This window comes from Mesitornis unicolor, unplaced genomic scaffold (genome assembly GCF_000695765.1).
Source record: "Mesitornis unicolor isolate BGI_N332 unplaced genomic scaffold, ASM69576v1 scaffold45250, whole genome shotgun sequence".
Taxonomy (NCBI): Eukaryota; Metazoa; Chordata; class Aves; order Mesitornithiformes; family Mesitornithidae; genus Mesitornis; species Mesitornis unicolor.
Genome location: NW_010158510.1, coordinates 25506 through 39655, shown reverse-complemented (window position 1 = coordinate 39655; position 14150 = coordinate 25506). Strand labels below are relative to the sequence as shown.

General features: G+C 34.1%; 1 protein-coding gene across 1 annotated transcript in view; it reads left to right on the top strand.

The window, feature by feature from the left end:
* Positions 1-14150, top strand: part of LOC104539991 (centrosomal protein of 170 kDa-like) — a gene marked incomplete at its 3' end in the record, with an annotated part of 42412 nt that overhangs the window by 5114 nt on the left and 23148 nt on the right. Inside the window, exons 2-6 of the mRNA XM_010183678.1 lie at positions 20-109; positions 4791-4869; positions 5496-5554; positions 5666-5828; positions 8001-8135. Of these exons, the coding sequence (XP_010181980.1) occupies positions 20-109; positions 4791-4869; positions 5496-5554; positions 5666-5828; positions 8001-8135 (526 nt within the window). The remainder of the gene's footprint in view (positions 1-19; positions 110-4790; positions 4870-5495; positions 5555-5665; positions 5829-8000; positions 8136-14150) is intronic.

The following is a 14150-nucleotide window of genomic DNA, read 5'->3' as shown; positions in this document are numbered from 1 at the left end:
TATTTTTAATATATTTTAGTCACGAAGTGTGGACAAGCAACATGCTGTACTTAACTATGATGCCTCTACAGATGAACACCTAGTGAAGGATTTGGGCAGCTTGAATGGGGTAAGCTAACATCAGAAATCGATAGTTTTCTCTCCATAGTCTTTTGTATGTTTGCTTTGCGTTTTTTTGAGCAAGGAGAATATGACTTAACGAGTGTACGTTAATCTTTTTAATGCAAGATTGGAAATCGGGAAACATTTGAAAGGAAAATGTAGTTTTTGCAGGGCTTTTCCACTGCTTGTTGTTTAAAGGGCTGCAGTAAATTACATTGATAAAAGGGCCTTGGAAGTAGGAAACATCTCAAAAGAATAAAAAGGAGTGTGTTACTCTTCTGTAATTCAGAAATGTAGGGGGAAAAAAGTGTTTATTATATAGAACAAAAAGGGATTTAAATCTCTTAAATGTCTGATTAAGAAATGAATTTTTATTTCATGTGCTATTCCTTTTTTCCTCTTTGTCATGCAGAAAGGAATGTTAAACAGTACTACCTATGTGAAAAAAATTAAATATGCAATAATCATGTTGTATGTTGTTTTTCCAAATGTCTATGAATAATGTGTATCACGTTATTACAAACTAATACAGGAAAATGCAAAGTTATGAGCAAAGTAAAGTTTCATATGACACTTCACATTTTAAGGGTTTTCTAGGAATTGCACATACAATATTATAGGTAAGCGTCGCCTTTATAAACGTTTTGAGTGTTAGATTATTAAAAACTTAGTAACTTTTGTTGTATTTTTATAGCCTGTTAGATATTTATTTATGAGCTGTTTGTACGCACTAGTAATAGTTATAATTTTATATAAATTTAAATGTTTGGCTGTATCATGAATGTGTACAGAATAAAATAATGAGTTTATTTGTGGTTGCTTATTTGAATTAATATTTAGGGAACTACTGCTAGTGAATAGTTTTGTCAAATCTTAAAAAAAAAAATTGAAGATGCAGAAAAAATCTCAAGTTACTGCCTGTTAGCAGTGATTTAGGGTTTGGTGTTTGATCTGGAAGTGCATTTCAAACTAAAAACCCTGTTAGTCTGTCTCTCGTAGCTTTTCTGGTTTTTTTTAGGTAACTAACTCAGCCTTCCAAAGAGTCAGATTCTCAACCTTGTATGAAACCAGTGTAACCTGAAGGGTTATATCCTTTGAACAGTTGTAGACATCTAATAACTTTGCTTCTTAAATATTTAATATACTTCTGTATTTTGAAAGTCAGTGCACTGTTTCAAGGCAGTCATCAAAAATGAACTTGGCGTATAGTAATTCTTTGCTGATTTTATTTTTTGCTGTTTTGATTTTATTCCCTAATTCTATGCTACCCTTGTAGTCAGTAGGCATGCCTTCAGTTTTTCATTGCCTTGCCACAAAACTGGAATTTAATAAAAATATATGTCAAAAGGCCTTCATTCAACTCCTTTCTTTGCCTCTGATGAAGACCTTTCAGTACCCTGCTTTGTGTGATGTGATTCATTCCCAGGTTTGAAGTGTCACTTGCTCGGTAGCTGTTTACCCAGAGACATAAAAGGAACTCTTTCTTCCCACGGTTTTGGGATGGGGAATATTTAGTCCTTGCTCTTTGTCTTTGTGGTGCTTCCCTTGCTATCTCCTTCCAACTGTACTTTTCTTACATACCTCTACCTACTTGGTTTCAGGTCAAAAGAGGAAACACATAATTTTGTAACACTGTACTTAATTGTGTGTCAGAACAGTGTATGTAATGCCTCTTTACCATACAGTGAACTAACTAGGCACTAATTCTTTTAGTCTAGCTACTGTTTTCACTGAGACCACCATCTCCTTAGCAGCCAAGTCCCTTTCTAAGTGGAGGTCTTCTCTTCAGCTTCTACTCATTCTTACTTTGCTTGCTTCATCAGGACCAAACATTTATTTTGAGTGTCCCCAGTTAGTCCAATTTCTTTGAAGAATAGATGTATACTTCTCTTAGTATACAGAACTGTTCCATTCTTGGTATAATGTACTTTAACCACTCAAGATAACTCAGTTTAAGGGGAGATGGCTACTTACCAACACATAAGGCTTTTCTTCTGAGTTTTACAAGTCCCATATGCTTTAATGAGATGAGCTGTAATTGCACATGATGCCCTAATGCCTGAAAATTCTTATCTGTATGGTTGAATATAATGAAATAAGCATTATTTCCATGTAGAAAACTAGAAGATCCCTTTACTATTTTAGAAAAGGACATTGTTTCTGTCTTTCCAGAGTTCATCTAATACTAGATTCAGATTAACAACACAGGAATTCAAAAATTCAGATTCTTGGCTTGCTTAATTATTCTGGGGTTTTTTTGTGTGTGTGCCACTAACTTCAAAGTGCTTAAAATAGTATTTTTTGGATGCTGCATTACTTAGAAACATGTACCTCTTGTAGAATTCTTAAGTTTGAAGTAGGATGATCCTGTGGGATTGTGATATTCTGAGTCCCCAGAACTGGCACAAACCAATAGTAAATGTGTTTCAGGAAGGCGCCCTGGATATATAATCCATCTGTAGTATTAACATGTAATTGTTCTATAAAGTAATGAGCTAGAAGCTGTAATTTTTTAAGGTATGGGAAAATATACAACTGATAAATAATTCATAAAATAATGCAACAGTCTCATACCAGCTAATCCATAAATATTTTATTTGCCTTGAATTTGCCCTAAATTAAGGCTTCATGTTGGATTTTAAAGAAGATGAAGGAAGTAACACCAAGGAACAAGAGACTTTTCACATATAGCTGATTATTCATATTTATTACAAGGAAGATGCTACATTTTTGTAAGTCCAGATGTTACATTCTTTTCAGGTAAAAAGAAAGGGTAGATTTCAAGAAAGTCAGGGGAGAATGTAGGATTTTAAGAGTGTAAATTGTAGCTTCTTAATGCAGATTTGAATTGAGCCTTGAGGAATAGTTTAAGACAAGATGCTGTGCAGGAGTTTTTTGACGGCTCACAGTGTAGAAAGATTCTTCAAGGATCTGTAACTCAGGAAGTGCCTTAAATATTATGCAGAGTTATGTTTACGGCTTTCTTTTGTCTTTGTAACCTGATCTCTCTTTTTTCTTATCAAGAGCTTAGTGTTCTACTCTGCTAGCCAAAACACGTCTTCACCCTTTTATATTTCTCTGTCACTGAGTGAATTCAGAAGTTACAGAGTTTTCTCTGAAGGTAACAAATTCAGTTTAAGAAATATTTCACTTTCACAGAGATTCAGCCTAATTTGGAGAGTTCTGAGGTCAATGGTATAACTCGGGATGAGCAGGTGGGTCAGTTTGAGAGCTGTCAGTGGGAGGTGGCAGGTTCTGGGACAAGTCTCTCTACCTGAAGGTTTAAGCATCCCCTCCAACAGCAAAAGGGCAAGCTGTGAGAACACTCTCAGTTCCTGATGCTCGCTTCTACCTTAGCGTGTTTGCATCCTTGGTTTCTGGTATCGGAAGTCATGACATGCTACTTCAAGCCTTGCTGATGTTTGTAACCTGGGCAGTTGGTGGCTGACAACCTGTTGTCCTAGGACTGTAAATCAGACTGCAGATCAGTTCCAATGAAGAAATAAACTTTTCTTTTTTTTTTTTTTTCATTTTTTTCCCCAGTTCTTACAAGGGCTTATGTCTGTTTTAGAATTTTATGTAGATGACTTTCTAGAATTTTCATTAGGGCTTGAATACACCAACTGCAAGCCCTATTAGTGATATTTTATTTTTTTTTCACAGAGATGAAATTGTTTTCCAAGTCTTCCAAATTACAACTCTGAGATCCATTTTGACTTCAATGTGTATTATGCTTTCTCTTTGCTGCTTCTGTAATTAGTCATTGCATATATCTCAGGTGTTCTCTTGAAATTTATACCAGCGTGTTTTTGCAAATTCTTTGTTACTTTTTGCTGTTAGGTTTAATCTGGAACTTGAAATTGGAGTGATTGGTAATCTGTACTGCCACTAATAGGCAATTGATGTGGCTGCTGGAACTGAGCAAACCTTTAGGTGCATAAATCTTTCTCCAAGTCACTGAAAGCTTGTCTGATTTCTCCAAATCACTGAAAGCTTGTCTGATTTCTCCAACTGTTTCCAACAGTGATTTCAAGGAGGAGAGGATTACTTATTGTAGAGTAACTGAATTTTCAAAAGGTATTGTCAAGCCTATGGAATCTGTTCTGCTTTTCTGTCAGCTGGTACAATAATGTTATTTCTGCTTACAAGTGTTGTTATACCTATTCTTTCAAGAGTCACAATATATTAAATTCTTTACCACTTCTGTTTGAAGGTACTTGGATGTGCTAACTTGGTCCATTTTTCCTTTAAGTCCTTTGACAGTGTTTAGTTATTATAAGCTACATCAGAACTCATATCCGATGTTAAATCCTGTACAAATGTGATGATAAGTAATTTTTGGCAGCTAATTGGGGTTGAAAAAGCAAACAAGAATAAAAATAATGAGTGAAGGTGCTAATTTGAGGGAGCATTAATCAGCAATTCTGTAAATACTGCTAACAAGATTAAACTTGTAAGAAACTTTTCAGGTGTGATGTCAGCAGCCTGGTTAGCGACTGGTATTTAACCTTTCTTCTGAAATATTTTGTGAAGCAGGTGGCAATTTGAGCTTATAGTTTAATTCCCCAGTGAGTCATCAGTAGAAGATTTGTGGTCCTGAAAACTTTTATTTAATTAGTGAAGTGATTTGTCATTTAATTATTTTGGAATTTAATAGTATCTCTTTCTGTCCTCATTTATTTTTGCAGACATTTGTGAATGATGTGAGGATTCCAGAACAGACATACATCACTCTGAAGCTAGAAGATAAATTGAGATTTGGATATGATATCCTTGTCAAAAAATGTACAATGCCCTGACACATTTCTCTTGCTAAAGTATGGTTGTGTTAAATGAAGGGTTCTCATACTATTTGAGAAGCAGTTTTGAAATATTTATTTCTCTTGTTTCTACAAAAATACTTATATTAGAGAAAATTCTGGGGTTTAGAATACTGTCCCTTGTTCAGAACTATTGGTAAAGTACATTTCATTCATTCATTTCTCAACTTTCAGTTACTGCTTAAAACCTAATGTATAACTTCTCTTTTAATAAGAAACATTGTTTTTCTTGGAGCCAAATACACAAATATTTGTATCGTATGAGATTTTATACAAGTAGAGAAGATTACAAGTAGTTTCTCAGCAAACTAGAAAATGAGGAAAAAGATAAGAGAACTTGCATTATTACAACATTAGGGTATCTACTCAAATTTCTATTTAAAAATAGTAAATAATTGTATCCTGCATTTGCTTTGATGAGTATGATTGTACATGCTCATCCTAACAGTGACATATTTGTTGAGCGAGTGTCACCATTCCAGTGGAAGAATAGGCTGCAGAATTGTTGCTTTTCTATAAAATCCATTTGTGAATTGAGAAATCTTTCTAGTATTTTCTTTAGCTTTCTCCTACATACTAATCTTTTTACTGTCGTCCGGGGAGAAATGAGAGTCCCTGAAGAAGCACTTAAGGTAACGATGTGCAGTTCCTAGATATGCTTTGGTCATTGTGTAGTTACTGGAAATATAGGGTTTTTTTCACTCTTTGAGGGTGTTATTTTTCTCTCATTTAATATCATGTAGCATGAAAAATTCACAAGCCAACTCCAGTTATCCCAGAAATCTTCAGAGACAGAAGGGTCAAAGCAAACCAGCTCCAAAAGCTCAGAGTCCAAGGTCACAGACTCCACAGCTGAATTGCACCACAAAACTACAGAAGCACTGAAATCTGAAGATAAATCAATGGGTAAGGTTCATTTTCTGCTACAGACACACACAAACTTGGAAAGACAATTTGTTTGTTTTGTTAGGATGCTTGTGGAATTGTACAGTCAGTAAAAACTCCACACGTGAAATTTTAAACATACTTAATGTTTAAAGTACTTAAAGTTTAAAGTTACATACTTAACAAGTGTAATTAATCACTTTCAGAATTGAATTTCTGCCTTTTTACTGTAGTATCCACTTGTTAAGAAAACTCATAAAGAGACATTTAATCAGCATTTATCAGATTTTTCGCATTTCTTTCCCAAAATCACAAACTTTCACCATTAGTGGCAGGAAACTGATATTTTTTGCAGTTTAACTGCAAGTATTTGTTAAGGAACAGTTTGTATTTTTTACCATCACCTGTCAAGTGTGCTTTGTTTTGGTTTTTCTGGGGTTTGGTTTTGTTTTTTGTTTTTTGTTTTTTCTTTTTAAATGAGTAGAGTGTTTGGTTGGTTGTTTTATAGATACTAGCATTCATTGTTACATGCATCAGAATGGAACCTAAGTGTTCTAGTGGGGTTTAAAAATTTCTAGATACTTTGGTCTTGTTTCTACATCTCCTTTCAGATTTATGTAATGTGTCCTGGTAGCTCTGCTGCAGGTGTCTTCACTTCAGTGTAAGACTACCTAAAGTTTATTGTTCATCTTAGTAACTTGCTATGTTACCTGTTACTACAGGAAATGACCACAAGAATGAGAAAGACATCAGGTATTGTTGCTTTCTTAATATGGAGTTGACTGTGTCTAACTCCTTAGGTCAAGGCTGTACAGTTTCGTTTAGGTTTAATCCATTTTTCTGGAAGACACACTCTAAGGAGCTCTTTTCCCCACATATAGGATCCTGTGGTATAACTAACTAATCTGTTTGTTTTGCTGGCCGATCTAGCATCCTATTAAGGGTAACTAAAGTCTCTCCAGTACTTCGGTGTTCCTATTCAATATGGCTTTTCGGCATTTGGGTCCTCTTAAATTCTCAGTGGCTGAATAGGAGTTATTTTATCCTCATCTTCATTTTTCTCTTTACTCTTCCAAAATAACACTTGAAGGTGATGATAGGGATTTGTATTTGAGTGCAACTCTCAGAAGCTTTTTGGGGATTGAGTGTCTCACTGTTGCTGTTTACTATTGCTAATACAGTGCACAAGCATCAGCCATCAACTTTTTGAAAACAAGTCAGTATTGACCAAAGTGTATTGCTGTTGAAAAAAGTATTTACTATCTTCAAATCATATTGAAATTTTTGGCATGGCTATGAAATTATATATCATCTTTGGAATGTCAGTGAATAAAACATTGAATAAAAACATTGAAATTCATGATGGGCAAAATAACAGACAAATTACTAAGCTGGAGTTGAGCAGATAATGTTATTGTATATAAAGACTGTTTAAAGTATCTTCAGACCATCTGTATGATAGTAGAATAGCTAAATCTCAGTAGGGTGAAGTATTCTCTCAAGAGATCAAGTCAGAACTAATCCAGTCAATCTATCATCAAGGTAGAAATCTTAATTATATCTGTGTGTTTTTTCTCATTTAATCTTTACATTTAAATGTGTTTCATCATGTATATACATCTTATATATGAAACAGTATTTTTAAATGTACTGTAATTTAACCATTGGCTTTAAAAGAAAATGGTTGTGCTCAATAATGCTTTACACAAGATAACTTTCAGCACTCTGTAGTAGCTGTCAGCAATTTGGAACCTTGCAGCATTGCAAAATTTGATCAGTTTTTCATGCAGTGAGTTCAGATTTCACCAAAAGGTCAATGTGGGTAAAAGTGAGAATCTTCTCACAGAAATAGCAGCACACAGCTTTTAGGAATGTACTGATATGCTGAGGGCTTCGAACTGAAAACAGAAAATAATGTTTACAGATATGTCAGGGTGACAATAAGATGTCAGCTGCGTTTGCATGAACGTTTGTGCCAGAAGTTTTGATCAGGTCATTAGTAACCTTTTATATTTAGAACCCATATCAGTTATCAAGCCTCCAAGTTTGTTTTGTATTTTGGCAAATGCATGCAACCAATTCACTTCAGTTTCCAGGAGCAATGATCCAAGCAAATGACCTCTCTTCATGTTATTTTTAACCAAAATACCACAACCAAAGAGTAATTTCCTTTGTTTTGGGCTGATTTTGTAGATCTTTCTGCCATGCCTCGTGGGACACCTTTGTATGGACAGCCAGCCTGGTGGGGTGATGATGAAGCTGATGAAAAAGGTGGTTGTAAGCCAGATAGCAAGCATGAAGAAAGAATGCATGAGACAGGGACTTCAGGTAAGTCTCTTCTCTTATTTTTGCAGGGTTTGTGTTCTTTGGTAAAGTAAATATAATCCTAACTAGAGGACTAAGCAGATAGTAATGTTCGGGAGTTTCATAGACAGTTTGCATAGATGAAACCCTATTAAAATTAAGGTAGTTTAAAAATTTTATTCTGTGAGAAACTGTATTTTCAGAGATCAGTTTCACATACAATGTATCAGTTTTCTTGTATATAATACGATTTGTTATTAGTAAACATAGAAATTAATGTTACCTGAACCAGTGTCTTATTTACAAATTAATCCATTTATTTCCTTTTATGTGCTCAAAATTAGAGATTGCATAGGGATATTTTTATCACAATAGCTTCTGAAAATAAATGGTGCTAGATTATTTCTGTATTACACTTTAAGCTATATAAGGTGATCTATGCTAACTATCTCTCCTGCAATTCAATAATACTGCATAGTGGCAATTACATTTCATAGTACTTGCAGTAAAGACTTGCGTAGTCTAAAGTTAAACTGGTAATGTTTATTTCACCATAATACAGTTTGTTGGGTTTTTTTAGTTAGCCTGTCTATACGCAGTACGTATTGCCAAATCTTTAATCTCAGTGTCTATAATTAGGCTTCTAAATCTATCATCGGCCATATAAATAAAATCCCTGATATTCTGATGGAGAGAATAACCTTAAAACTTCGTGAAGTTAGGACAAAATTCAACCATCTTTGCTTAGCCGTTTAGAGACATAAAAGGCCCAACAGTTTTAAGTTTACAGTTCTTTAAAGTACTTAACTGAGGTGGGAATTTCTCTCTTCCTGTAATAGTCATTGCCTTGGTTATCATGAATCCTATGTTGCAGGAATTGGATTAAACTCTAAAAACATGTAAAATCAAACACTTCAGTGTAATGAAGTCAACATCTTTGGAGCCTTTAATGACCTTTTTCATATTAGTCAAAATTTGCCATGGCTCAGACAGTAAAGCTGTGATTTAAATCTCTTAAGATTTGCACTAGTAGAAGGACAACGTGAAAACATTTAAGTTAGTGACAATTTTTGTGCAACTTAAACAGCTTTTTTTTTGCATATAAAAGTACTGCATCATAATGCTGTACAGTTACAGAACACTTTCTTATTTAGTTTTTCTTTGGTGAAAAATTACCATACACAGCATGAGTGTGCTATTGCGTGCTCCTTTGGAGGTGTTTTAAGTACAGGTTTAATATTACATTAGTAATCCATAACTTTGCAGATCAAATCATGTCTATAAGGATGCTCTTCAAACACTTTTAAGCATTCCTAATGAATACAAATTTTGTTCTTAATGGCAATAATAATGACAGACAAAGACTCTTAGGTGTTGTTCCACTTCCAGTTTTCTCAACAAAACTGTCATCAGTTATGACGCAAAAGAATTAAGTCCTTACCTTCGAGTCATGCTGTTAAAAGATTTGCTAGCCACGTGATTCTCCTTGCTTTCCAGATTACAGGCAGCATTATCTATTGGCTCTGAAACTTGTGACTCTGTATCTTGGTGAAGTCTCTAGTGTCTGTGGGTTTATTGCTTATGTGCCAATGTCTGTAGCAAACTAATATAACAAAAATGTTAATTGATCAAGCTTTTTATACTTGTTTGTATCTATCTGCATTGTTTTAATTTAAAAACTGTGCACATTATTTGCCCTTATTAAATATAAGCTTATTAAAAAGTAATATTCTGAAGTCTGGGATTTTGATACTATGCCATTAACAATAAGGTATGACAGAAGATTCCAGCTTCTATTTGGTAGCATGCCTACTGTCATTTGTTCAGAATTCTAAATTGCTTTTTCAGAAGTATTGCATCAACTAGTTTACATGCTCTTGTATTTATTTTACCAAGAGATTTTTCAGAAAGTGATCAGTGCTTCTGTCTTAGTTCCTGAGCTCAAAGAAAAATGAGATTCCACTTCCCTCTCAAACTAATCAAGGAGGTGCAGTCTCTTTCAGTAGTAGATGAAAACAGGTTTGTTCTAAACAGAACTTCAGTACTGGGGATATTTTTGGCATGCTTTGCCTTAGTGGAGTCATCATAAAGTAAATGATGGATAGAGAAAACGGACTAATATTTTCTACAGTGCTTAACACGGTTTGTTTTCCATTTATACACGCTATATATAAATCTAAAATTTGGGCCTGGAGCCCTCTTCACAAATATGATATATCTTTTTTTTTTCTTTTTTTCTTTTTTTTTTTAAGTATACAACATATGTTAGAAATTCAATTTGTTGTTGTTGTTTAATCACTGATTTATCTCCTAGGAATAGAATTAATCTAAATAGAGTGTAGGAATAGCTTCTATTTCCTCAAACTGAAAGACTAATAAATCTGCAAGAATGGAATTCAGTTTGAATAAGCACATACTAAACAAAAGCTTATGTGAAATGTAACAGGAAGAGGCTGGCTGGGGAAAAAACAAAACCTGACATTTTAGCAAAACTATTTAATTTGGGAGGATGTAGAACTAAAATCCCTTGTATAGACAAGTGATTTATTTATCTTGATCACTTCCTCTCTTAGTAGACATTAGTTGTATGTTTTACTAGTCTGGTTTTTGAGTGTTGTAGATATTTTTTAGTAGATTTGACAGAGAGCCTGAGAAGACAGAGCAGATAAGCGTTGACATTTGCCTCTATGGACACGTTTCCTCAATCACAGAACACAGACTATGGCTGTGTGTAGAAGTGTGCAAAAAAATGTCCTGAATGTTTTCATACAATTATAAAAGAAAGACATAAGCTTTTTTGGCCCTTTTGGCCTACAATTGCATTCCATGAAAACATTAGGTTATTTTTCAAAAAGATAGTATGTATTTTCTTCATGTACTTAGGTTTTATAACATAGATGAATATAACGATTGGAAATCAGGATAAAGAAACACTTTAATGAGAGGAAATTGGAAACTTCACAAGACTTTCATGTTTGGATATTCTTAAAATAAAAAAACCTTTAATTTAAAAAGATCAAGATTGATGCAGTTATTTGATCTTTTATAGGCTAAATTGTATTAAGTATTTAAAACACCAATTTGGAACATGCTTCTTAATATAAACTGCCTAAAAGGACATTACAGGTGAATTCTGGAATGTAAGTTTTTAAACTTTTGTTTTCAGTAACTCAAATCCATAAAGCCTGATATAATTAATCCTATGAAGAATCTCCTTTATGCTTTAATGATTTGGCACATGGTTATTCACTGAGTAGAAAAGGAGGCATGAATTATAACAGATGCGGCAAGGTTTAATGAGGAGATTGAAATGGTAGATTTGTTTCTGCTAAGCCGACTATAGACAATTAGTCTTTACAGTCTCAAGTTAATAAGATTATTTCAATGTTACTGTCTTTCCATCAGAACGGAAACTCACTAATGGAAATTATTTGCAGACAGAGCATAGTAGCCTGGAAAACTTTAAAAAGAAAAAGTCTTTCTGCTTTTTTCAGATGTGAACGTTGCTCAGATTTAATGATCCATAGATCTACCTGTCCATATTAAAATTAACAGTTGTATATACACCCATGGTGTGACTTTATGGTGCAACTGTTAAACTTATATGTTATTAGCAAGCTTACCAGGTGTGTAATTATTATTATTATTGTTGTCACTTGTTACACTCTCACTTCCTGGAAAAACAAAAACTGCATTCTCTGCTGATCTCAGTAGTGGCTGTAGAATTTTATAATATTAATGCCTTTACAGAAATCTAAGAGGTACTAATTTTTTAAAGAGTCTTTAAGAATCCGTAGTATTTTTTTCCATTTGACGTGAAGTATTTTTTAATTCTGGCATTGTTTAACAGTATATCAGATTAAATGTTCCTTACATTTAAGAAAGTGTCATTTTAAGGTAGAGCAGGCTGTCATTTCAGAAATTCCGGTGTAATCGGTATTTGTAGGAGATTACACACACAAGACTGCAAAATATTTTCTGAGGTTTCATCCTGTCTTTGCAGTTGATAATATATTCATATACACAGGCAGTTTCTTGCACATCTGATAGGTTGTGTTCAGTAGTGCAGAGCACCTATGACATTTCATGTCCAGATTGGCAAGTAAAATTTTAAGATTCTGAGTATTTGTATGTGTAACTTAAGAAGTAAAACTCAAAAAACCAAAAAGTCTGAGAAAGTTTGATCAATTCTGCTAATGTCAAAAGGTGAATGTTGCTTTTCTGACTATCATCTCTTGAGATTTTTCTAATAAACAATCTCCCTGAATCTCTATTTGGCTAAGCCTACGATTTCCCAGATATTACATAGTTTCCCTCTTAGCTTCTCCTAGACTCATTATTTCAGTAATAGTCTCTCACTACACCTGTGTAGCAGCTAGTTATTATTTCCTTACTTGCCTTGAAGAAGCTGTTGCACAGTTGTCTTTCGTAGCTCCAGACCTTTTTAGAATGACAGCTCTTTCTTTACAGAAAGCCTGGGTCTTTTCCTGCCCCTTTCCTTTCCCAAAATACACTTTCAATTCCACACAATTGCCTTTCTTACTGTACAGATACTCTGCTTGTTCTACTTAAAATTTAAAGAGCTGCGATGACCACCATCTTCAGTATTTGCTTGAGGGTTTTCTCTTAAAGTTATCTGTATTTAGTCTAATATAAATTTTCCAACATCTTGGCAGATGACTTTTTATAATAGGATTTCAAAGGTAAGGCTATTTTATAGATCTCTCTTTGTAGTATTTAGAAAGCTGTAATGACTTGCATATAACTTTTGGGGGAAAAATTCCAAACAGTGCTTTAGATCAGCATCTATATTAATGTTTTGTTTTCTCATTGTTTTCTGTTCCTTTTTCTATTTAATCTGATGTATTGACTCTTGGAAAAAATACAAGTACTTCAGGCTGAAAATAGGATTTTTAAGGAATTAATATTAACTTATACTTCATATATTTTTCGTTATATAATTCCTCAGAATTTTTCTCGTTTAGAAAAATTTACAATTTAGATGTAGTTCAGTTTCTCACTTTTGATCAAACTTGTTCATAATTTAGATACGAATGATACAGCATCTGTTTAATCAAAAATATTAGAATCAAATAATGTATCATTATTGTATAAACAGTTGATTTCAAATCTTAAATTTAGTGCAGGCAAGTTTTACAGGGAAAATTTGTTTCTGAAATTGCCCACCGATGCTGACAAGCCAATGTTATAGATCCCTTCATCCTAAACCTACTGTACGTCTGATGCTGTTTGGCTACAATCTTACTATTTTGAAAAGATGGTGATGAACCTGTTATTTCATATTTACTGAAAAATACTGTTTATTGTGTGACCAGTAGATTGCTTTTGTCTGGCCTAAGAAAATAAATATTTCTCAGAACATACACTCTATTAACTAGTTACCTTTTGAAGGAGCATTTAATGTTATATCTTGCTTAATTGTTGGTTACAGGAATTGCATGAAATTGTAGGCTTGAAGCTCTGAGTAGAACCACAGGGAAAAAAATAAGGTACATCTGAGCTGGCTCCCTGGTGGATCACTCTCCTTTTCAGTGACAGTGTTGCATACTGAAAGGATCTTGGCTCTAGATTTGATCTTACTCAGGTTTGATCCATTCCAGCTTGTTTGCTGGAGGAAACAAACAGAGAGTAATGGCACTGTATCTAAAAAGTAGTAGCTGCAAAGTGTGACTTTTTTTCATTTCTCTACATTTTCTATCTCAATGTAGAAGCTTTTTTTAATGACTGTTGCATCAGTAAGAGAGATCCATTCTGTATTGTTTGTCTGTTGGCATAAGGGGACTAAAAAAGCCGCCTGACTCCTGGGGGGGCTAGGGGCAGGGAGAAAGGCATTGCTGTTGTAGTGCCTGAAGAAAGCCCCACAGAGATGAGGTATCTGGCAGTGCAGTGAAAATCATTAGCTGGGGTATTCTCAAAATTCCACAGCACAATATAAAAACTATCTGAATTCTGACCATCTTTTGTGTTTGAAACAGCCTCTTTTAGATAAAGTAAAACAGGTATGTTACCTGCATCAGT